A 27,409-nucleotide genomic window follows, 5' to 3' on the forward strand; every position below is an offset into this window, starting at 1 on the left:
AACCCACAGAATGAGAGAAAATATTTGTAAAGTATATATCTCTTACAGGACTGACATCCAGAATATCTAAATAACTACAACTCAACAACAACAAAAAACCAATAATTCAAAAGTGGGCAAAAGACTTCAATAGATATTTCTCCAAAAAAGACATACAATTGGCCAATAAGCACATGAAAAGATTCTCAACATCTCTAGTCATTAGGAAATACAAATAAAAACCAGATGATATCACTTGATACCTATTAGGATGGCTATTATACAAAAAATAAAATAACGAGTGTCAGCAAAAACAATTCTGATATATGCTGCTACATAAACTGTTGGCAAGGATGTGTAGAAATTGGAACCCTTGTGCATTGATAATGGGAATGGAAAATAATGCAGTTGCTGTGAGAAACAGTATGGTGAGTCCTCAAAAAGTTAAATGCCGCATTACCATATGATTCTGCAATTCCACTGCTAGGTACTTATATACACCCAGAAGAACTGAAAGCAGAACTCAGATATTTGTACACCAACGTTCATAGTAGCATTGTTTACAATAGGCAAAAGATGAAAACAACCCAAATGTCCATTAACATAAGAATAAATTAACAAATTGTGGTATATACATACAATGGAGTATTATTCAGCCATAGAAAGGAATGAAATTCTGATATATGCTACTACATAAATGAACTCTGAAAACACTGTGCCAAATGAATTGAAATAAGCCAGACACAAAAAGACAAACATTGTATGATCGCTCTTATGTGAAATACCTAGAAAGGACTTCATAAGATGAAAATAGAATACAGGTTAGCAGGTGATGAGGGGAAAGACTCTAGGGGTTATTATTTCATGGGTACAGAATTCCTATTTGGAATAATAAAAAATTTCTGGAAATCTCTGGAAATGAGTACAATGTACAACATTGCCAATATACTGTACTTAATGGCACTGAGTTGTATACGTAAAATGGTTAAAATGGTGTATTTTATGTATATTTTACCACAATAAAAAAAAATACCAGAACTAGGTACTACTATAATTTAAGTTACAGGATGAGAGGGATTGGTTGTTTTTCATTTTCCACAGTTCATACAATAAAAAAGGGACTTTCTGACACTGTAGGAACATAAGAAAACTTTAGCAATAGAAGATAATTTAATATGAATTAATTAAATATATTTATTTAATGATTTCAATATTCATTAATATAAAAGACTAATTTTGGCCAGGCATGGGCTCACACTTACAATCCTAGCACTTTGGGAGGCTGAGGTGGGAGGATCACTTGAGGCCAGGAGTTCAAGACCATCCTGGTGAACATAGTGAGATCTCATCTCTACAAAAAAAATAAAAATTAAAAAATTAGCTGGGTGTGGGTGGTGCACACCTGTAATCCCAGCTACTCAGGAAACAGGTGGGAGGATTGCTTAAGCCCAGGAGGTCAAAGTTGCAGTGAGCTGTGATCATGCAACTGCACTTCAGCCTGGGTGACAGAGCAAGTCCCTGTCTCAAAAAAGTATCAGACTAATTTCAATTCCTCTAAGTCTGTGTCAATAAGAGCAAATATATAATAATATCTATAACACTTGTTTTCAATTCTATTTACTCACCCAAAATTGGTATATATTAAACACATGCTAGCATTCAAATTAGGCTATTTTTAAAAGGAAAATACATACTAGTTATCTTCACTTACCTGCTATTTTGCCTAAAAAGATAGTCAAGTACCATAAAAAGTCCTTTAAGCATTATTTGAGTTGATGCACTAATAACAGGTACTTCTCTTGCCTCCTCTTTACCATAAATTGGTGAGATTTTTTCCTCTTTTTGAAGAACAGCAGAAAAATGTCCCTACAAGAAATTACCATATTAAGTATAGAGGGGTTGGGAGGGAATTGGAAAAAGAAACTTCTCAAAAATACAATGAAACCCAACAAAACATGCATTGAAATTTTAGGTGAACAGAATTGCTATAGTTTGATAGTCTGACTTCTCCAAATCTGATATTGAAATTTCATCCCCAGTAATGGAAGTGGGGCATATCAGGAGGTTTGGGATCATGGGGGTAGATACCTCATGAATAGATTAACGCCCTCCCTAAGTAGAGAGGGGGTGAGTTAGTGCTCTGTTAGTTCCCATGAGAGCTGGTTGTTAGAAAGAGCCTGACACCTCCCTCCCTTCTCTCTCTTGCTTCTTCTCTTGCCATATGATCTGTACAAACCAGCTCCCCTTCACCTTTTGCCATGAGTGGAAGCAGGCTAAGGTCCTCAAAAGCAGATGCTGGAGCCATGCTTCGTACAAGCTGCAGAACTGTGAACCAAATAAACCTCCTTTCTTTATAAGTTACCCAGCCTCAGGTATTTATAGTGATACAAACAAAGACAATTATTAACAGCACAATGCTAACAATATATTTTAGATCGCCATATTAGCAAAATTCTCCTCAGAGTCAAAGACTCTTTAATAATAAGTTAGGTATTTAGAAGGTTCAATCAGGGTATTATTTGGTGCCTTTCAGATGTAAGGAATTAAATAAAAATGTAGCAAATGGCTTCTCCAAAAGGCTTTAAAGAGTTGATATGTTGCCTTAAATCCATGAATTATTTCCAGAAAGTAATTCTGATGCTGAGAATAATATGACTACATCACAAGCAAAACTAAATGACTTAAGGAAACAATACATGCTAAATAACAAAATGTATGTTAACTGGTTCTTTGGTCTTTACATGGCTCATAAGTTTTAATATGGATGAAAGTGTGGACATTAAAACAAAATTATAAGAAAACAGAAGAGTATGTTCCCCACATTGTAAAAGAGAAAATTCTGAATACTGAAGCAATAAAAGATATTGGTGACAACTCTGATGTCTGACAATAAAATGTGTTCAATGAAAATAAAATGGGGAAATAGGATAAATAAGAAAGATACATTTTAATATTCAGATATATCATGAAACAACACAAATCTATAAGAGTAAAAATCAGCCTTCACTGAACAAAACATTAAAGAATACAAATAAGTAGAAAGACTTAAAAAACAAACCAACAAAGAACAAACAAGAAAGACAACATGAACTTGGAAAAATATTCAGCCCCGCAATGAAATACAAATATCAAATTATTCTTTTTGAAAAATGAAGTCCCCTCAGCAACACCTTACATCAAAGCTTAATATCCTTCTCCAACACTGGCAGAACACTGGCAATTTACTCTGATAAAATATAGAAAATATAAACTACTAAAGGTGAGGCGCTGTACTAAAAACAGAAGGGCTAAATGAAATCCTACATATTCAATTATTAGAGTACTCCGAGCTCAATTCCAGTTAGGTTACCTACACATTGGCAGCTGGGTTGGGGGGGGTAGAAAAATAGAAAACTAAGCAATGGAAAAATAAATAAAAAGTTAATTATGGTTCCTTAGGAAACATACATAAAGCTGTATAAAAATATAATCAAGTAAGCTACATGCATTACTATCATGGGCTATAATAATACATACACGTGATGATATCCACGCTGAATATCAATGTAACTATACTGGCAGAATAGAGAGTGAAGAGAGAGAAGAAAGAAGGGCAGAAAAGCAGGAAGCAAAGGAGGAAGAGAGAGCGCATGAGTGAGCGTGTGTGTGTGTGTGTGACAGAGAGAGAAGTGTGTGTGAGTGTGTGCGTGTCTAAAGGAGCTAAATCATTATACTTAACAGAAAGTCAACAGAGAACATCTAAAATTGAAAACTCCAAAGAAGCAGAACCCACGTTATTTTTTTAAATGTGGTTAAATATCAGAAGAAACCACTACAAGAGATAAAAGTGCACTCCAAAGTGAGAATTGGGATTGAGGAGTGGGTCAGAGGAATGCTTTTCTCAACAGAACTGACTGACTCTTTATATTCTATAGGTATACTACTTTGGTAAAAATTCCTAAAAATATTGATAATCATAATGATGAATGTCTTAGCCAACTAGAATTAGGGCAAATTTCCTTAATCCAATAAAAATAATTATAAAATATATAATATAATAAAAATATAATATATACATTATTTAACAGCTCTAATTAATTTTTTAATTTAATTAATTGAATTGAATTGAATTAAAATTAACAGCTTTATTGAGCTATAATTCACATGCTTAAAATTTACCTTTTTAAAGTGAGTTCTGTGGGTTATTTCTATATTATATATTTTATATATTATATATTTATATATAATATAGTATATATTATATATTTATATATTTTATATAAATATTATATATAAAATAAATATATTTTATATAATATATTTATATAAAATATATATTCATATATGTATTAATATATTAATATATTTTATATATAATGTAAATATAAAAATATATATTTATATATAATATATTTATATTATATTTATATTTATATTTATAAATTTATATAAATTTATAAATAATTTTATAAAATTATAATTTTATGAATTTATAAAATTATATAATTTTATAAAATTATAATTTTATTTATAAATAAATTTATATAAATTTATATAAATTTATAAATATAAATATATTATATATAAATATATTATGTGTTTATGTATTAATAAATATATTAATATATAATATATTATATAATATATAAAATATATAAAAATATATTATATACTATATAAAATATATAAAAATATATAAAACATTATATATTAATATATTATATATAGTTATATACTATATATAGTATATATATTTATATAAAATATTTATATAAAAATATATAATATATATACTATATAATATATTATATATAAATATATAATATAAAAATAACCCACAGAACTCACTTTAAAAAGGTAAATTTTAAGCATGTGAATTATAGCTCAATAGAGCTGTTAATTAAAAAAGAATTTTTAATCACAGCAAACATCTCAATAAAGGGTGCAATACTAGTAATTGCTCCTTTAAGCAACAAAACCAAGATGTCTTTTTCTTTTTTTTATTTTATTTTATTTCTTTTTTGAGACAGAGTCTCGCTCTGTCGCCCAGGCTGGAGTGCAGTGGCGCGATTTCGGCTCACTGCAAGCTCCGCCTCCCAGGTTTGCGCCATTCTCCTGCCTCAGCCTCCTGAGTAGCTGGGACTACAGGCGCCCGCCACCACGCCCGGCTAATTTTTTGTATTTTTAGTAGAGACGGGGTTTCACCGTGTTAGCCAGGATGGTCTCAATCTCCTGACCTCGTGATCTGCCCGCCTCGGCCTCCCAAAGTGCTGGGATTACAGGCGTGAGCCACTGCGCCTGGCCCAGGATGTCTTTTTCATTGCCTGTGATAAACAACACACTGGAAGTCTGAGACAGCATAGTAAGAAATAAAAACATGAAGAAATAGAAAGAAATGAGAAAGAAAGAAACCGGTCATTATTCAGACAATATGGTTATCTACATGGAAAATTTAAGATAATCTGTGGGCAAACCTGTAAAATAATTCAACAAGGTGGTTAATAAAACAATTATAAGATAAATATATAAAAATCAAACACCAGTTTTATATAGCAATAACAATTAAAAATGTAATTTTAAAAATATATCATTTGTAATGGAAACAGAAACTTTAAGCTACCCATGAATAAATCTAACCAAAGGCATCTAATCTTTTAAAAATAAAATTATAAAATTTTATTGAAAGATAGGAAAAAATAATGAAGAACTATATCTTGTCATGAATGGGAAAACTTCATAATGTAAATGCATGAATTCTTTCCAAATTAATCTATAAATACAGTGCAATTACAATAAAAATTCTAACAGAACTTTTCCTAGAGATTATAAGCTAATTCTAAAATTCAAATGGCAGAGTAAAACAAAGGACAGCTGATACAATTCCAAAGGAAAATAATAAAGTGAGGGATATGCCCTACTATATATAAGCACTTTTCTTAAATCATTAATTAACAAATGTGACAAATTAGAGAAACAGAATGGTGGAACACAATCAAGTCCAGATATAAATTCACACATATATGAAAATTAGAGGGGCTGGGTGTAGTGGTTCACTCTTGTAATCCCAGTGCTTCAGGAGGCCGAGGTGGGAGGATCGCCTGAGGCCAGGAGTTCAAGACCAGCCTAGGCAACATAGTGAGACCCTGTCTCTACAAAACATAAAAAAAATTAGGCCAGGCACGGGTGGCTCATGCTTGTAATCCTAGCACTTTGAAAGACCGAGGCGGGTGGATCACTTGAGCTCAGGAGCTGGAGACCAGCCTGGGCAACATGACAAAAGCCCGTCTCTACAAAAAAATACAAAAAATGAGCCAGGTGTGGTGGCATGCTTGTGGTCCCAGGTACTTGGAGGCGCTGAGGCACAAGAATTGCCTGAACCTGGGAGGCGGAGGTTGCAGTGAGCTGAGATCACACCACTGCACTCCAGCCTGGTTAACAGAGTGAGATTCTGTCTCAAAATAAATAAAAAAATAAGTAATTAGCCAGGTGTGGTGATGCATGCCTGTAGTCCCAGCTACTGAGCAGGCTGTGGCAGGAGGATCCCTTAAGACCAGAAATCCAAGGTTACAGTGAGCTATGAATGCACCATTGCACTTCATTCCGGGCAACACAGCAAGACTCTGTCTCTTAAAAACAAAAAAAAAAGTTTAAAAATATTTTTTTAATTAAAAAAAGAAAAATAGGTAGCAGAGGTAGCATTACAAATTAGAGGGAAAATAATATGCACTATTTAGGAAACAGTGCTGGGACAATTCTCTATCCATACAGGAAAAAAATTGATTCATAAATTCACAACATAAACAAAATGAATCCAAGGCTTTGTAAAAGTATTTATAAATCCCATCCTTTATAAACAATAAATACCTTAAAATTTTTAGGAGAAATATAACATAGGATAAGAAAAGACTGCTTAAAGTAAATTCAAAAACCACAATTCATAAGGGATGTTCATATCAGAACTGTTTATTATACTGGGAAACTGGAAATAACCTATATTTCAACTTATCGGATTAATCAATTTAGAATAAGTACACTCATAAAAATGCTACACCGCAATTAAAAATTATGTGAAGGAATCTTTACTTAAATAGGAAGTATACACAATATATTGTTAAATTAAAAGAGGGTAAAACAAATGTGTCATATCAGAAATATATTTATAATAAGCAAATATGGGCATAGAAGAAGGCATAAGTAGACATAAATCACAATGTTCATAAGTTCATCTTTGAGTTTATGAGTCATTTTTCTTTGTGCCATTCTGTATTTTCCAGTTTTTTCCCTTGACATACATTTTATTTGTACATTTTATAACTGACATGGAACATATACAGTAGAATGAACTAATCTTACATGTACACCTCACTAAATACACACACTTCCCCATGTAACTAACACCTGACCAGGATACAAAACATTCCTAGAATCCCAGATGTTCCTTTGTGCCCCTTCTCAGCCCAAACTGCTTCAAACCCCCACATAGTTGTAACCAGTACTTCAACTTCTGTCACCATAATTAGGTTTGTCTGTTCTTCAACTTCATAAAAATAGATTTATACAATTTATACCCTTTTGAATCTGGTTTCCTTCACCTAACATAATATTTAAGATTCATCTAGAGCCAGGTGCGGTGGCTCACACCTGTAATCCTAGCACTTTGGGAGGCCATGGTGGGCGGATCACCTGAGGTCAGGAGTTCGAGGCCAGCCTGACCAACATGGAGAAACTCCGTCTCTACTAAAAATACAAAAAATTAGCCAGGTGTGGTGGCGCATGCCTGTAATCCCAGCTACTTGGGAGTCTGAGGCAGGAGAATCACTTGAACCCAGGAGGCGGAGGTTGCGGTGAGCTGAGATCACGCCATTGCACTCCAGTCTGGGCAACAAGGGCGAAACTCCATCTCAAAAAAAATATATATATATATCTATATGGTTGTGTTGGAAGTAGTTCATTTTTTATTGCTATGTAGTATTCCACTATATGAATATGCTACAATTTATCCTTTTCTTTTTTTTTAAACAGGGTCTTGCTCTGTGCCCCAGGCTGGAGTGTAGTGGTGCAATCATGGTTCACTGTAGCCTCAACCTCCTGCGTTCAGGTGATCCTCCTGCCTCAGCCTCCCAAGTAGCTGGGACTACAGCGCATGCCACCACACCAGCTAATTTTTTGTAGACAACAGGGTCTGTGTTGCCCAGGCTGGTCTTGAACTCCTGGGCTCAAGCAATCCGCCAGCCTCAGCCTGTCAAAGTGTAGGATTACTGGCATGCACCACCACCCTCAGCCCCATTTTACTGTTATATAAGTAGCTTTCAAAATGCAAACAATTTATGCAAAAAATATTATGAAAGATGTCACAATATGGAAAAATTCTTACAATAGATACCACGCTGCATTTTATAAATGCAGGGCAAAAATTTAAGTATATCCTGATTAAAATATATGTTTTAATAGTCACATGCCCAGAATGCTATTGTGATCATGTTGGTAATTATTTTCATCATTTTTTTTGTTCAAAAACCTCTTTGAGAAATAACATCAGCAAGATGGAAGAATTTTAGTTTTCTAGCCAGGCACGGTGACTCACACCTGTGAGCCCAGCACTTTGGGAGGCCAAGGCAGGTGGATCACTTGAGGTCAGGAGTTTGACACCAGCCTGGCCAACATGGTGAAACCCCGTCTCTACCAAAAATACAAATATTAGCCGGGCATGGTGGGGCATGCCTGTAGTCCCAGCAACTCAGGAGGCTTAGACATGAGGATCACTTGAACACGAGAGGCAGAGGTTGCAGTGAGCCGAGATCACGCCACTGCCCTCCAGCCTGGGCAACAGAGTGAGACTTCATCTCAAAAAAAAAAAAAAAAAAAAAAAAAAGAATTTGAGTTTTCCATTGTCATCTCCCAACAATGAACCAATTCTGACAACCACTCGCACATGAGAGTACCTTTGTTAAGAGTCTAAGAGTCTAGCAGAGAAGTTCCAGGACCCCATTGGAGCAAAAAATCCAAGAACAGATGCATTGAAGAGGGCAAAAAGTATAGTTTCATATTACCTACATCACCCCTGCCCCACGGAAGTACAGCTCAGTGCCAAGAGAGCCTCCATTAGCCCACAATTCTTCCCATGGGGAAAAGTGAGAATATAGTGAGTGATTAATGAAATAAAGAAAATGTGGCACATATATATATAATGAAATATTCAGTCTTAAAAAAGAAGAAAATTTTGCCATTTGCAACAACATGGATGAAACTGGAAGTATTATGCTATCTGAAATAAGCCTGATAGAAAGACAAATACTGCATGCTATCACTCATATGTGTAATCTAAAAAAGTTGTACTCGTAGAAGCAGAGTCCTCAGCCCCAAAGTTCACTGGCGAAGATGTACAACAACAGGAATTTTTGTTCATTGCTGGTGGGAATGCAAAATGGTACAGCCACTTTTTGTCAAGAGACAAAGTCTTGCTATGTTGCTCAGGCTGGAGAGCAGTGGCTATTCACAAGCATGCAATCATAGTGCACTACAGCCTCAAATTCCTGGGTTCAAGCAATCTTCCTGCCTCAGCCTCCCAAGTAGCTGGGACTACAGGCGCATACCACCATACCCGGCAGTTACAGCCACTTTTGAAGACTGTTTAGCAGTTTCTTGCAAAGCTAAACACAGTCTTACCATATAATACAACAATTGTGTTCCTAAGTAAATATCCAAATGAGTAGAAAGCTTGTCACTAATAGAAATGTTTATAATAGCTTTATTCACAATTGCCAAAAACTGGAAACCATCAATGTTTCTTTCAGTAGGTGAATGGATAAACTGTGGTACATCCAAATAATGAAATATCATTCAGCTATAAGAAGAAATGAGTTATCAAGGCAAAAAAATACATGGAGGAATCTTATATGCATATTGCTAAGACAGAAGCCAGTCTGAAAAGACTACATACTGCACAATTTCAACTATATGGCATTCCAGAAAAGGCAAAACAATGGAGTTAGTAAAAAAAATCTGTGGTTGCCAAGGGTTTGGTGGGTGTGGGCGTGGTGTGGTGGAGGGATGAATAGGTGTAACACAGAAGATTTTTAGGACAGTGAACACACTGTGTATGATACTGTAGTGGTGGATTCCTAGGCAAAACCTAATTGAACTCTACAACACAAGGGGTAAACCTTAAGGTAAACTATGGACTTTAATGAACAATAATGTAGCAATAATGGTTCATCAATTATAACAAATATACTACACTATTGTAAGAGGTCAATAATGGGGAAACTATGGAGTTGGTGTGTATTGTGTAAGTGTATAGGTGTGTAGCTGGGAGTGAGAGTATATGAGAATTCTGGACCTTCTGCTTAATTTTTCTCTAAACCTAAAACAACCATTCTAAAATACATAATCTATTAATTTAAATAAGTAAATAGCAACAAAAAAAGAAAATATATTCTTATCAGCAAAAAACATTAGAAAATATAATGAAATTTATGCAGCCTCTATTTAGAAAAATGTACAAAAGGATACACTCATAAAATTTTGCATATAGCTTCATAAGTTTCATAGTCTTCCAAAGCCTACTCATGATCTCTCCATGAATATCAGGTTTATAATTTCTAAATTAAGATGAACAAAATAGGAATTTCTCCTCTTTTTATTTTCTAAAATTTTAACTTTTACAATTGACTAAGTAAATCTACAACCTAAAAATATTGACTCCTTTTAGCTTTAAACAAAGCAATTAATCCCTTTAAAGACTAATTTCCTTCAAACTAAATAATGCTATATTTTCACCCACAATTTACCCATGCCATCACTTAAAGATTATCAAATTTAGATAATAAAATTTTTTAAAAATTAAATTGCTATATTTAAAAATTCTGGGTTACTCACTAGATTTAATCTGGATTTAGTCACGACTAAATCACTTCTAATTCACTAAATACGTTTCACAGGTAGAAAAAATATCTTACCTGCAAAATGGGAAAAGTAGCAGTGGTGATACCCATTTTGTGTAAAGTTAAGAGCATTTCATTTCCACTCCATATTTTACAAGCTGATTCATAATCTCTTTCTACAAGATATTCAGCGTTTGCTTCTAACCAACTGAAATAAAATAAAACAATTGTGTCAACCAGTATCATCCTTACACACACTATTTCAACAGAACAAGAGAATCATCATTATTGTCATGCGTTGATCTGTATATCTTGACATTCTTAGGACATGAATGTGGATTAATTAAGACACCTTTTAAAAAGCATTCATGTCTCATATTGCAAAATAAACTTTATATAACTAAAAAGAAAGCTTTTATTCAGAAGAAACAAACATGCATATGATTTCCCACTTGTTTTGTGGATTCACATTGCTTTACTTAGCTAATGTCTCTTCAACTGAGAGCCAGGTCTTAGGTACTTATCCCAAATATATATAAAAGGAAATGCAAAACAACCTAATAAAGAAATTAAAGTGTTACATATTAACACAAAAAAGAGAATTACTAGAAAATATATAAATACATTCATTGATATATATACACATTCATACATTAAGTGTTTGAATGCCTATTTTATTCCAGACATTGTTCTGGGTAGTGAAAATAACAGCAGTTAAATAAAATAGGCAAGGTCCTTACTCTCATGGAAATTACATTCTACTAAAGGGAGACAGGAATAAACATAAAAACAAATACATAAACAAGAAAATGTCAGGTAGTCATGGGATACTATATGGCCATAAAAAAGAACGAGAACATGTCCTTTACGGGAACATAGATGGAGCTGGAGATCATATCCTTAGCAAACTAATGCAGGAACAGAAAATACTGCATGTTCTCACTTATAAGTGAGAGCTAAATGATGAGACCACATGGACAAGAGGGGAACAGCACATACTGGGGCCTATCGGATGGTGTAGGGTTTGAGAAGGGAGAAGATCAGGAAAAATAACTAATGAGTTATAAGGCTTAATACCTGGGTGATGAAATAATATGTACAACAAACCCCCATAACATGTTTACCTGTATAACAAACCTGCACATGTACCCCTGAACTTAAAAGTTAAAAAAAAAGTTCTAATAAAATGAAAAAAAATCAGGTAATTATATACAAATAAATTATGAAAATAAATTAGTTTAATATAACCTAGTTGCAACTTTAATTTTAATGTCAAGAATGCTCTCCCTGAGGTGACATTTATTCTAATAACTGAATGCAAAAAGTATCCAGTCATGGGAGAATCAGAAAGAAAGAAATATCCAAGCAGAAGGAACAGCTAGGAGAAAGGTCCTGAGGTGGTTAGCAAATTTTGCTTGTTTGAGGATCTGAAAGAAAGCCAATATGATTTGCAGCACAATGGGCAAAAATGAATAATGGTATGAACAATGTCAGAGTGATAAGCAGAAATCAGTCATCTTGAGTCATGATAAGAAATCTGAATTTATTCAAAGGGCAATGGGAAGACTTGGGTTTTAATTTTTAATTTTCGTGGGTACATAGTAGGTGTATATATTTATGGGGTACATGTTTTGATACAGGCATGCAATATGTAATAATCACATCATGGAAGATGGGGTATCCATCCTCTCAAGCATTAATCCTTTGTGTTACAAATAATCCAATTATATTCTTTTAGTTATTTTTAAATGTACAGTTAAATCATTATTGACTATAGTCACACTGTTGTGCTATCAAATACTAGGCCTTATTCATTCATTCTATTTTTCTTTTTTTTGTACTCATTAACCAACCCCTCCTCCCCTGTGATCCCCATCTACTACCCTTGCCAGCCTCTGGTAAACCATCCTTCTACTCTCTATCTCAATGGATTGAATTGTTTTCATTTTTAGATCCCACAAATAAGTGAGAATATGTGATATTTGTCTTTTTGTGCCTGGCTTATTTCACTTAACATAGTGACTTCCAATTTTATCCATGTTGTTGCAAATGACAGGATCTCCTTCTGTGTTATGGCTGAATGGTACTCCATTGTGTATATGTACCACATTTTCTTTATCCATTCATCTGTTGATGGACATTTAGGCTGCTTTCAAATCTTGACTATTGTGAATAGTGCTGCAGCAAACATGGGAGTATAGATATACCTTTGATATACTGATTTCCTTTATTTTGGGTATATATCTAGCAGTGGGATTGCTGGATCATTTGGTAGCTCTATTTTAAGTTTTTTGAGGAACTTCCAAATTGTTCTTCATAGTGGTTGTCCTAATTTACATTCCCACCAACAGTATACGAGGGTTGTCTTTTCTCCACATCCTTGCCAGCATTTGTTATTGCCTGTCTTTTGCATAAAAGTCATTTTAACTGGGGTGAGGTGATATCTCATTGTAGTTTTGATCAGCAGAGAAATGCTGATCAATGATGTTGAGCACTTTTCATATGTCTGATTGCCATTTGTATGTCTTCTTTAGAGAAATGTCTATTCAAATCTTTTGTCCATTTTTAATTAGATTATTAGATTTTTTCCTACAGAGTTGTTTGAGCTCCTTATATATTCTGGTTATTAATCCCTTGTCAGATGGGTAGTTTGCAAATATTTTCTCCCATTCTGTGGGTTGCCTCTTCACTTTGTTGATTGTTTCCTTTGCTATGCAGCAGCTTTTTAACTTGATGTGATCCCATCTGTCCATTTTTGCTTTGGTTACCTGTGCTTGTGGGGTATTGCTCAAGAAGTTGTTCCCCAGACCGATGTCCTGGAGAGTTTTTCCAATGTTTTCTGGTAGTAGTTTCATAGTTTGAGGTTGTAGATTTAAGTCTTTAATCTATTTTGATTTGATTTTTGTTAATGGTGAAAGATAGGGGTCTTGTTTTATTCTCCTGTATATGGATATCCAGTTTTCCCGGCACCATTTATTGAAGAGACTGTCTTTCCCTCAGTGCATGTTCGTGGCACCTGTGTCAAAAATGAGTTCACTGTAGGTGTGTGGATTTGTTTCTGAGTTCTCTATTCTGTTCCATTGATCTGTGTGTCTGTTTTTATGCCAGTACCGTGCTGTTTTGGTGGGAAGGTTTTAAATACAGAGTTTTAAATAAAAGACAGACTATCTATTTTACATGTTTAAAAAATGATTCTAGCTACCAAGCTAGAATTGATTACTGGAGAAAGATGAGTGAAAGTAGAGACCTGTTAGGAGGTTGTTATAATATCCTTGTTGAGAGAAGACTGTAGGATGATAGATATGAACAATCAATGATATTGAGGAATTGGGGATATACTGTGCAGGTGGCATCTATAAGACTTACTCATTAATTGGATGAGGTGAGGCAGTAAGGATATTATTAAGGATAGTATTTAACTTTTTTACTTGAGGAACTGGTACATACTGTTTGCTTAGATGAGGAAGACTGGGGAGAAAACAGAACACGGGAAGAAAAGCAATTCTGTTTTAGATGTAAAGTTGAAATGTCTATTTGATATACAAAAAGAGCTATAAAATAGATAGTTGGATATAAGAATGGCATTCTAGGGAGAGGCTGAAGCTAGAGACATAGGTTCAGGCCTCACCAGTACTGCAGATTATATTCTAAGCTATGATACTACAAACTATTTAGGGAAAACAGAACTACAGAAGAAACTAGGTCCCAGTACCAAGTAAGTCCTGAGGCACTCCAACATTTAGATATCAAAAAGAATAAGAATTATCAAAAGAAATGATAAAAAAAATGGACTGTGAGAAGGAGGAAAATCAGAGATGTCACAGAAGCTAAGACAAAAATGCTTTTCAAAGAGGTAGTCATCAACTACCCAACACCACTGACTGGCTGAGAGAAAAGAAACAATAACCTCTGTATTTGGCAATATAGAGATCACTAGTGATCTGATCAAAACAATTTGCGTAGAATTGTCCAGAGAGCAACACTGCTAAGATCGATGAGGGAAGAATGTCAAGTGAGAAAATAGAATTAGCAACTACAGACAACTCTTTCAACAAGTTATGCTGTAAAATAAAAACCACAAAAATCTGCATAGCAAAACACCACCAGAAAAGACACAAATGGCAAAATGGGGTGGAAAGTATTTACAACTCTTATTGCAGGCAAAGATTTTAATTCCCTAATATATGAATGGGGTTCTATAAATCATTAAGAAAAAGAACCACAATAAGAACAAAAAAAGGACAGAGATGTCAACAGGCAGTTGACACAAAAGGAAATATAAATGGCCTTTAAAGATGCTTAATTTCACGCATATTAAGGAAAATGAATATTAAAACTACATTGGGATACCACTTTTCACCTAGCAGGCTAGAAGAAAACAATTTCCATACTCTTATACATTGCTGGTAGAAGCATACATTAGCCCCCCTGTCATCCACCTATTGTGTAAATGTTAGCAATATCTATTGAAATTACAAATATGTCTATGCTTTCACCCAACAATTCCACTTCTAAAAAGTTTCCTATAGATATATTTGCATACAAATGAAATTATGTATGTTCAAAGTTATTCATTACAGCAGTTTAAGAGCAAAAAACTAGAAACAACCTCCTCTATTAATCAGAGGCTGGTTAAATAAACTATTGCATATCTATCTAATGGAATTCTAGATATCTATTTTTTTTTTAAGCTGAGAAAGCTTTCTAGGTCTTAACATGGAAAGGTCTCCAAAATACACTGGGAATTGAAAAAAGCAAGTTGCAGAAAAATGTATGTATACTATGCCATCATTTGGAAAATACTGAGGGACAAGAAAATATATCTAATATTGGTTCATAAATGAGTAATATGCATTGAATGATAAACTTGTTTAGGAGAACACAGACATTAAACAGATCAGGGATGGAACTGGAAGGAGGTTTTTACTATACAAATTTGTATACATTTTGTCTTCAAACCATGTGACTGTGTAACATTCAAATTTTTTTAAAGTGTAAATGTGAAGGAAACAGAAAAATGCTACAATAAATGAAATGGGATTCAGAGTTGGGAAGTTTTTTTCTATGGTAACAAGATTCTAGATCAACAACTTAATGTCTAATAAAAGAAAAATTAGTGTAAATTGTCATAAAGCTAGTAGTAAATATATTATTTTAGAGTACTGAAATCTTGATTAATTAAAACCCATGAAACTAGAATCCTATTTAAATTGGAGAATAAAGCAATAAATTAAAGCCACAATCCAGAATTTTAAAATATATTAATTAAAAGCACGTTTAGTTTCTGGTTCAATATCCTAGACACATCCTTCGGGGCTATTACGTTATCCTGCCAAATTAGGAATAAGATTCACAATTATTCATTTTTAAAAATCACTTATGTTCATTATATTCTTGTAAACAAGACAAAAGGTTGGACTAGCCTTGTTTTTAAAGCTTAACTGGCAAGGAACAATTCATTTCCCAAGAAGCCTAGTTAACCAAAGTTTACTAACTTTAAATACTCTGGCATAATCAAACATATTTTTCATATAAAGGCAGCACAAATACACTAATAGACAAATCTTCTTACTTAATGAGGCTACAGCACACAGCTCGTAGGGGTTCATGATCTTTCTTCCTTATATTATTGTTGACCATACTATCTAGTTCATCCCGAGCAAACCGAAGCTGAACTTCTGTTACACTGTAACTTGCTGATTCCCGAGCACAGTCCTCGATGTTATGAGCTTCATCTAAAATGACAACCTGTTCTTTCAGATTTAAATCCATCTATAAGATAAAAGAATTTTCTTGTAAAACATTTGGCAAAATAGATTTAACAACAGCAGGCAAGATATTTCATTTTAAAATTCACACTATAGGCCAATATTGCAAATGCAATTACATAAGCAACAGATTCTAGGTCTTAAATAAAACTTCTGAAGCACTATGGCCAACCAAATATCAGCTCTACATTATTGTGTTTGCCATTTTTTTACTCTTAAAATACTTTGCAAACCTATCGACAGCAACAAAAATATGTCAGTGAGTCTGGATCAAGGTACCACAGGCTACACAGAAAGGTATAAAATCCCACTATGAAAGTGTTTCCAACATAATTTTACAAACTAATTATAAGACCTTTAAAAGTAAAATAACAATATAAGATTAAAAGCATAAGACCTTTAAAAGTAAAATAACAATACAAGATTAAAATGACTCTTAAAATACTAACATAATATATATGTTTTGTTTTAATCTGTCCTGCAATCCTTCTCCAATATGGGAGTTGGAGAATTGTTCTTCTCCAACTCCCATGTGATGCTGGCAGGACTATTAACCTGTGAATCAAAGGACATCACCACTTTCACAATGGGGGTAAGGCCCAGGATTGTCAGTTAAATAGAGTATTCCATCCTTCTGTGGTCACAGTGACTGGTTCAGGTTCAGGAACAGACATGTGATCCACGGTAGGCCAACCAGAGTAATTTGGAGGGACTAATATGTGGCCATGCTCTTTTCTCCAGGTGAGCTAGCTGCTTATGGTTATCTTTGTTCCATAAGCAAGAGTGAGAACTTGCCTGAGAATAAAGCCATCACAATAAAGAGAATCAAGTATTTTTTCTTAAGCATTTTTTAGGGTAGGTTTGTGTCACTTGCAATAGAAAGAGTAGTGACTAATACAAGGAACTGTCACAAAGCAATTGTCAATGAGTTATTTTGAGGAAGTAAGAATACACAGACAGCTGAAAAGTTGAGAAAAAACCATGGAAGAGTAGGAAATATATTGGGGTTTAAAAGATAAGTAGGATTTGGATTTGGACAGACAAAGAGTGGACAGGGCATTCCAAAGAGGTGTCATCAAAAGCAAAGATAGAGTAAAGAACAAGGTATCCTCAAGGGAGTATGAGGTAATTTTTGAAGGATTCAAATTGGGCAGATCCAGGTCAGACTATTGAGCATCTTGAGTGTAAGCTTAAGAAATATGAACTTTATCTCATGAGCAAAGGAAGCAATAGATTTTTAAGCAGATAAAAGGATGTAATAAAAGCAATATTTGGAAAACTGACCTGGCATTGATATGCACAGTGTCTCAGAAGGAAGAGATCTAGTTAAGAGATAACCAAATAAGAGGTAGGATAGAAGGGGTAGTAAACATAATGCCTATTAATTTGGATCTTAAAGAAATAGAAAGCTGAGATGAATTGTGCAGTCAGATCTGAAGACAGGAATAACAATTGACTATGCCAAGTTATTCACTTTTTGTCTTATGCTGTTAACAACTGCATGTCTCTAAAAAGAACCAGGCAAACAAACACAAATGCCATTATCTGAAGTTCACTTCTCAAAGCTCACAAGGCATAATTTTATTCCCTCACATAAGTTCTTCAAAACATAGTTTTTTCAGAGAAATGTTTTTAAATAATTCTTTTTGAATATTCATAAATGCAAAGAGAAATCCTGCTGTAATCCCACTTCAGTCACTATGTTCCTTAAAACTGCTTGTTATTTTGGAAATTAAAATGAGTGGGTTGATTTTAACCCATGTTAGGATATGTTTTCAGTACTCTAATATGTTTACACAAATTTATTTACATAAATTAAAGCAAAAAAAATTAAAACATCAAAAACTTTTACATTCAACATTTATATCTCCATGAGTAGGAAGAAGGTTCTCATTTTTACACATATACTCACACTTTCCCTTATTTGTGCATCTAGAAGATAGTTGTAGGGACAAAATATGATGTCAGCATCTTGTATTAGTTCTCGGGCTGTGTAATATGGACAGGACTTTAGTTTCTTCCCCAGGCTGACAAGTTCTTCTATATCCCAGGCTTTGCACATCCCTTGGAAAGTCTGTAATGTGTGCTGATCACTAATTTTATGAACTCCATGATAAAAATAGCAGGATTTTCCCTAGAAACAAATATGCATAACTGAAATGTGAACCAATATTAGAATAGAAGGAATAAAATAAGCTTATCTCAGAATTTGAGGAACATCATTAAAGCCACAAGGCTAAGATTTTACTGGCTACGCCACCACACCTGGCTAATTTTTTGTCTTTTTTGAGACAATACCATAGCTACAATCACAACGAAGTCTGGTTGACTCAGACTTAGATAGAAGTCCAAATCGGAAGAGCTCCAAATACCCTAAATTAACTTGCAAAAAATTTCTTTTAAATATGTTTGTTATGCCTTTTTTTTTCTGATTAAACTGATGTTAGGCATGAAATACTTCTGAAAGGATTCACAAAACAATGGTATCACTGGTTGCTTCCAAGGATGAGAATTAAGTGACTGGGCACAGGAGTGAGAGATTTTTCTCTGTAGACCCTTTTGTACCTTTTCAACTTTGAGCCATGTGATAGTATTTCTTATTCAAATATAAATAAGAAGGAAGGAAGGTAAGTAGGTAGGTTGGAATGTCCTAAGAGGAAAAAAAGAAAGTAAGAGTATTCACTACAAAATATTCAGGAGTACCCAAAAAAGCCTAAATTATCCATAATTCTATTACACAAAGAATGCACTAGAAACATTTTGGTGTATTTCATTTCATATTTCTTCTATACATGTGTATATAAGGATATCTCTACAATGTGACCCAATATTAAAATAACAAGAACAAGCAAGGCACGATGACAGGTGTGAGCACTTTGGGAGGCTTAGGCAAAAGGACTGTTTTAGGTGAGGAGTTTGATACCAGCCTGGGCAATGTAGCAAAACCCTGTCTCTACAAAAAATAAAAAATTTGCTAGGATTGGTGGCGTACATCAATGGTCCTAGCTACTCAGGAAGCTGAGGCAGGAGGATCACTTCAGCCCAGGAGTTCGAGGATGCAGTGAGCCATGATCAAGCCACTGCACTCCGGCCTGGGTGACAAAACAAAGCCCTATCTCTAAATAGTAATAAAAACAAGAACAAAGCAAATGTTCCCCAGGCATTGAGGATTATTAACAATTCAGCCACAATAAACAAAAATTTTTATAAAACATATTCCCTTTGTTTTCTTCTGTCTAGCGTATTAAAAATCATACAAGGAAAATCTTGACATCACTAAGCATCTTTTCGTTGCTGCTCATATATGTACATTGAATTAATGTGCCATAGCTGATGAACCAGTTTTCTTATTACTGGGCTTATAGACTGTTACCAATTTCTGCTTTATACATAAGGCTGCAGTGAGCATTCTTATGCTGGTTTCTAAATATTTTCTTAGTCTATATTTTTAGAAATGGCATTATGGGATCAGACGCTACAGAGTATTTTTAAGTTTCTTGAAAACATATAGTGAAATTATCCTCCAGAAAGTATATATTGCTTTGCATTACCCTTTTCCCACATCCTTATCAACACTGGTGTTATCTTTTGTTATCTCTATCTTAAAAGTAAAAAATAGAATCTTGTTTTGATTTGTATTTTTTATAGTTTCTAGCAAAGTTTAACATAGTGTTGTATGAATAGTCTAACAAGGTTCAATAGTAATTTGTGTTTCTTCTTTTATGTTATCTACTAATGCCCTTTGCCATTCTATTACCTTTTTTTTTTTTTTCAGAGATGGGAGTCTCACTCTGTCACCTGGAGTGCAGTGGCACGATCCAATCTTGGTTCACTGCAACCTCCGCCTCCCAGATTCAAGCAATTCTTGTGCCTCAGCCACCAAGTAGCTGGAACCACAAGTGCATCACCACATATGGCTCCTTTTTTGTAGAGACAGGGTTTTGTCACGTTGCTCAGGCTGGTCTTGAACTCCTGAACTCAAGCGATCCGCCTGCCTCGGCCTCCCAAAGTGCTGGGGATTACAGGCATGAGCCACTGCACTCCACCCCATTCTATCACTGGAAATAAAAAAATTTCATTACAGGCTGGGCACAGTGGCTCATGCCTATAATCCCAACATTTTGAGAGGCCAAGGCCGGAGGACTGCATGAGCCTAGGAGTTCAAGACCAGCTGGGCAGCATAGGGAGACTCAATCTCTACAAAAAAACAAAAAAAATTAAACCGCAGTGAGCAGTGACCATGCCACCGCACTCCAGCCTGGGCAACAGAGTGAGATCCTGTCTCAAAAAAAAAAACTCATTACGTGCATTAGTAAAAAAATAAAATGATAAAACCCAGCCCTAACAAGAGTGTCTCATATACTATTAAAAATGTATAAAATTAGAAAAGTATATATATTTTTAGTAGAAGTATAAAATTCTAGTAGTAGAAGTACATAGGCAATTTGTCAAAAAACTACCAAAATTTAAAATTTTACCATTAATGTGAATAGATGTACCCTGTACTGTTAAATAGCCAAAAAATTGAAAATAAACCAAATGTCTACCCATAAGGGACATGTTAAATAAATTATGGTAAATTAATACAAAAACTTTAGCCCTTAAAAATGATTTAGATTTGTCTATGTGTTGATTAGGCTCTCTATGTTAAGTGAGAAAAACATGTTGAATAACGTGTATAGAATGATTAAATTCATGTAAATTGCTTTTTTAAAGAATATATGCACATACATTATAGCAAATACATTTTTTAAACATTCTGGTAGAATAGATATATAAAATCTTACAGTAGTTACCTTAAAGGGTTAAGGAGATGGAGGATCTAGAAAAAGCCTCTCTTTTCATTTTCTAACCACATACATGTACTACTTCTCTTTTTCAATTGTCATTGGAACTAAGTGGTAGAATAATGGGCCACTTTTATTTTAATTAATTCTACTATTTATTTTAAAACGATTTTGAAATAAAAATATTTATTTTTCCTAGTTTGCTATCCTTAACAAAAAACAACCATACATAAAATATATAAATTATATCAGGGATAAAAGACTTTGAGGTAGCTATATACATATGTGTGTGTGTGTGTGTGTGTGTATGTGTGTGTATATACACATACATATATACATATGGGTTCAAGCACTTCTCATGCCTCAGCCTCCCAAGTAGCTGGGATTACAAGCACGCATCACCATGCCCAGCTAATTTTTTGTATTTTTAGTAGAGACAGGTTTTGCCATGTTGGCCAGGCCAGTCTTGAACTCCTGACCTCAAGTGCCCACCTCAGCCTCCCAGAGTGCTGGCATTACAGGCATGAGCATCATGCCCGGCCAATGTATTTTTTACAAATACATAATAATTTCCCCATATATATATATATTCAAAATATTTTTGTCTAATAATTATTAAAATTATAAAATATAAAAATAATTAGTCTAACAAGGTTCAGCAATAATTTGAATTTCTTCTTTTAGGTTATCTACTAATGTCCTTTGCCATTGTATTACTGGAAATAAAAGATTTCATTACAGGCTGAGCGCACTGGCTCATGCTTATAATCCTAACACTTTGAGAAGCCAAGGCAGGATGAAATGTCTCTCTCTTTCTGTGTGTGTGTGTGTGTGTGTGTGTGTGTGTGTGTGTGTGTATAAAATTAAATTGTATTTGTATACGTCTGTATAATAAATTAAATTGTATATATATACACACACATATATATGCATATATATAATCTTTACATGTATTTTTATCTATGAATTATCCAAAAGGAGAATCCGTGTTTTCAAAACATACATACATCAATACATACACAAATGTATCTAGATATTGCTAGAAACAAAGTAAACCATAAGAGATTCATAACCTATAAAAGAATGTCAGCAAATCAAAGGACAAGACATGAATAGCTGAGGACCAGTTCTCCTAAAGCTTTGTATTCAGCCATGTTAAAGGATGATACCTGTTAGTCCTCCAAAGTATTAAAAATAAAAATTAGGAGGAAAGGACTCATCTAACTATATTTATTTAGGCCATTTTCTACATTATTTTCACTCACTTTCTCTAACCTCTACTGTTCTTATTCTTCATACTGTGTCAACTTCTCCCTACCTCAATGCCATCTTTGGATTTTGTTTCTAGTGTAACCAAAATAGCAATGGATGAGGAATCAGAAAATTTGGGTTCTGGTCCCTCCTTGCTAATTACTTGTCTGACTGAGCAAACTCCAGGGCCCATTTTTCTCATGTGACTAAGCATCAAAAGAATATTTGAACCAGAAGGCTTGTAAGATTCCTTCTGACTCACTGACTATATCATCTCTAAAATTCCTTCCAGCTCTAAAATTCTGTGATTCAGGTAAAAACGTGTCAATCATCTTTCATACTCTCAGTTTGATACAGACTGAGTTTAATAATAGGACATTCACCATTTCTTCATTCCAAGCTTCTTCCATACAATTCTGAAAGCTTACCTTTATACAAAATGATCACTAAAGTGCCTTTAGAATCTATGACTATGAGCTATTAAGTCTCATTTTAACCAAAAAAAGATATATATCTAAAATAATATTTCAGAATTGTCATTCCTGACTCTAGTTAAAATTATTTTTTCTTAACTGAAACAAAAATTAACTTTTAACAGATAAGTGCATACTTTTCCAGTATAAGGGCACTTTAGTAAAAGAAACAATGAACAAAAACACATGTGCCTTGGATCAAGCCAAAAAATCAGAAAGTTTACACTTTAAGGGCAGTTAGAATGACACCCCTCTGCAGGCTGACAGCAAAACCAGAAAAGCTCATCCATTTTAGCAGTGTAACACAACCCTGAGGAAGTCTGTCAATTGAAGTGTTATCACACTTTAAACACTTCCATTCAAACTGTCAGTTATCTATTTATCATTTCGCTTTGGTAATTCAGTCATAGTAAACACAGACACCTATGGTGACTTTGTAATTGCCCTTCATTACAATACCAAATTACTAACAGGGCTTGAGAACAAGAAAGAGGATGTTCATGTATGCCCGTGAGGTAAGCATTCTGAGGCAGAATTAGGTCAAGACAAACCACAAGCAGATATCTTCAATTATTCATATTACTAATATTAAAAAATAAAATACCTGTTCACTTTAAGACAAACTAAAGGCCAATGAAAAATTCGGAACATTGAAGTCTACTGAATTCCTTTTTATTTTTACATGATTCAAACTTATTTGAGTAAAGATCAATAAAAACATAACCAGCACTGTAGGATTCTAGGTTACACAAAATGAAACTGTCTGCCTTCAATACACAATCTTACACTTTATCATTGCTTTTACCAATGTATTTTACCAACGTATGTTTTTGGTTGGTTGGTTGTTTTTGAGACAAGAGCCTTGCTCTGTTGCCCAGGCTGCAGTGCAGTGGCGCGATCTTGACTCACTGCAACCTCTGCCTCCTGGGTTCAAGCGATTCTCATGCCTCAGCCTCCCAAGTAGCTGGGATTACAAGCGTGCACCACCATGCCCAGCTAATTTTTTGTATTTTTAGTAGAGATGTGTTTTGCCATGTTGGCCAGGCCAGTCTCGAACTCCTGACCTCAAGTGCCCGCCTCTGCCTCCCAAAGTGCTGGGATTACAGGCATGAACCATCAGGCCCAGCCAATGTATTTTTTACAAATACATAATTAATTTCCCCAATAACAAGTAAAACAAAAAAAGATAAAAATATGGTGACAATGCCAGCAAGTCTTCTTGCATAGGCTATATAGCCAAAAAATAAATTTCAAGCATTTGAGGAATTCAGCAGATCACTTAGTCACTATGGAAAGCAGTCTACTTATGCATGAAATTCATGGAGTTTTACCATAAAGAGCTTTATTTTATTATTTTTGAACACCTGACACTTAATACTTTCATCTCTCCTTGAAGAGAAGTTTTTTAATATACAGAGTAAAGGAATTTCACAATTCCTCAGTTAGTTATAAATAACTCTTTGGAAATAAATATGACTGTAGGATTTCAACAATGACTTTGATTCAGTAATTCTGTATTCTCTCCTGGCTCTGAACAAGTCACTCAAGTTTTGCCATTGGAACACCTTACTACTTATACTTTATAATCTCGTTTGAATATCTGTTAAAGTCTCTTTTGACCATCCCTAAATAAAGTTTAAATAAATTTCCATCTAATAAAAGAGAGTATTAAGGAAGAAAAGCATAAAACAAAATAATTCACATTATATGGTAGGGGGTGATATATCAATGAAATGAAACTCTGGGGGCTATAGCTCACAGTTTTTTGTGTAGAACCAACTCTAATAAGATACTAGTGAAAAACAAAACAACTCTAAAAATATATTAAAATATCATTGGTCACTTCATAGTAATCAATTTATGGTTCACTGATTTGGGGGTATAATTTCATACTTGCAACTTCAATTTTAGAGTAAACTAATTATCACACCAGAACATAGGCTCCCAAACTAATACTGCCAAAAAAATTATTTGAAAGTCATATAAGTCTTTAGTAAGAAAGACTTCTCTATTTCCACCAAGCCCAAATTCATATTATTCTAATTTCCTTGGAAAATTTCAAAACCACCAATGACATCTTTCGAAAGTTAATAATTTAGTATAACTTTTAAAAGAGGGGTTTGTATTTATCAGAATTATGAGGTGGGATAATCATTATATTTCTCATTCAATTAAGAAAATTCAAACTTTGCCCAGACAGCCTAAATAAACTATCTGCTTTTGAAGTTTTTAAGTATATAAAGTATATTAATTAGATCTAATTAGACTAAACCATTTAAACACTTCTGTCTCCTCATATGATATCACCCAAGTTTGACTATTTTTGGTAGCAGGATTTAAAAGAAGAAACTAAGATGTCTGACTACAACAGAAATTAATTTCAAGGAATTAAATATCCCAAGCTTTAAGACCAAATCCCATACTTTAAAACTTGACTAAAGATTTTATTACAGGAAAATTGTTTTTTAAAAGATATCAATACTAGCAGTTAATTTGATTTTCCGAAGTTGATTATCACTAAAATGTACATATAAAACACATACTGAGTAATTTAAATATTTTCAGCCTTATTTTTTCTCTAACACAAAATAACTTTACTCACGTTTTTCCCATCTAGCAATTCCATGCACTTCTCATTTCTGTTGAAGTTACCGACTACCTCAGGATGGACACAAGTATGATCCCTGCTGGAAAGAATAGTCATTGGGACCCCTGAATATGCCGTCCTCCGGAGCTCTCTAGTAATCTGAGCAATCTGCTTGTGTGTGCGTGTCCCAAAATATATTTTGGGTATCTTGGATTTCCCTGTATGATCCTTCTTAATGGTATTCGATGACTCTTGACTGTTTCCTTGTTTAGTAGAACAACAGCACCTAGAACAGTGGCCAGGGGGCTGTAAGAAAGGAAAGAAACGATAACTAATATCTAAACTACCATAAAAAACGTTATCAAACCTCACATGGAATCAGAACCTGTAAGTAATGAATCACAATGGTCAAATAAAGAGAAATTACAAGAAATTATAGTATCTAAAACTTGCCATTAAAGAAAAAACTACAATTTAAAATTGGTCCTCATTCTTTCTTTTAAAAGTTATAAATGATATTTCCAAATTTGCATTCTTTCCAACATACCACTCTAACTCTCCAATTCCAAATGTTTTGAGTACATTTTAACTCTCCTCTTTCATAAATTATAAAAATGATAAAACAAAGTAGGAACAATTTTAATTTTTTCTTAGGCTTCATACGAACTTGTGATATTATAGTTTAGAGTTAATAGTTTTGTTCACAGCATAGTTCATTCAAATATTCCTTAATATACCAATGCTTTTGAAGCACTTTTAAATATAGTTTACAAAAGAATAGAATTATCAAGTTGAATCTAAAGGATCACTTAACAACTTCAAAAAGAGAAAATTCTTCTTTAGCAAAGGTACGAAAATAAATGCAAAATATTAATATTTAATAATGAAAGCAGGTTGCTTGTGTGGAACAAGTATATCTGAAATTCAGTTACCTGTCATGGAGTGTAAACCAATCAGTAAAATTATCATCCAGGATAGTTTTTCCTGGACAATTTCACTTGTAACTCAGTTTCATAACTGAAATAGTTATATAAATGTCTCTTTAAACAAACCATATGGAACATCAGGAATACAGTCTACTTAATTTACCTGATTTTTCTCTTCTGTTTCCAATTCTCAAATACTAAAAAAAAAAGAAGTTTAATGCTATATATTAGAACTCACAGGTTCTTAATAACTACTTCCTTCTAAGTCTCAATTATTACACCAAATGACACAGAACAAAGTCTCATTTTAGAGAAATAGTGTAAAATGGTTAATTTATAGAAGTGGTCATTGATGGGGAGGGAAAAAAGGTAAATAGCATTGTAACTTAAAAGACTGTGTGCTAAAGAGTTTTAATTTAGTAGAACAAACACTCTACTTGACTGTTTTTTTTTATTATTGTAATCAGTAAGATTAGCCTTCATAAACAAATGCTAAGTCATAGCATGTTACACCACAATACTGGGGATGAAGCTGTCTTTTAGCCTCAACTCAGTGGAAAAGCAAGTTCAAATTACTCCCAGTCTCACTCAACCTTGTCCGCCATTAAATATTACAATACATGATAGAATGGATGTAAATGTGACCCTTCTGGAGCTGTCACTCACTGGGATAAAAGGTTCACTGATGTGCCAAATAAACAGTCAGTCAAAGCAGATAAAGTTACAGCCATGCTGGAATTGTTACATTCTCCTCTCAGGTTGCCAGTAACAGCAGA

At 33.9% G+C, this 27,409-nt stretch overlaps 1 protein-coding gene across 11 annotated transcripts in view; it reads right to left on the bottom strand.

The window, feature by feature from the left end:
• BRIP1 (BRCA1 interacting helicase 1) overlaps nucleotides 1–27,409 on the bottom strand; it is a 183,653-nt gene that overhangs the window by 102,854 nt on the left and 53,390 nt on the right. For all 11 annotated transcript variants that reach the window (XM_063799129.1, XM_063799127.1, XM_063799125.1 and 8 more), the window contains 5 exons: nucleotides 25,723–26,013; nucleotides 18,522–18,743; nucleotides 16,414–16,613; nucleotides 10,917–11,049; nucleotides 1,691–1,845 (listed from right to left, as the gene is read on the bottom strand). In XM_063799129.1, the coding sequence (XP_063655199.1) occupies nucleotides 1,691–1,845; nucleotides 10,917–11,049; nucleotides 16,414–16,613; nucleotides 18,522–18,743; nucleotides 25,723–26,013 (1,001 nt within the window). The remainder of the gene's footprint in view (nucleotides 1–1,690; nucleotides 1,846–10,916; nucleotides 11,050–16,413; nucleotides 16,614–18,521; nucleotides 18,744–25,722; nucleotides 26,014–27,409) is intronic.

The sequence above is a fragment of the Pan troglodytes genome, chromosome 19 (genome assembly GCF_028858775.2).
Source record: "Pan troglodytes isolate AG18354 chromosome 19, NHGRI_mPanTro3-v2.0_pri, whole genome shotgun sequence".
NCBI lineage: Eukaryota > Metazoa > Chordata > Mammalia > Primates > Hominidae > Pan > Pan troglodytes.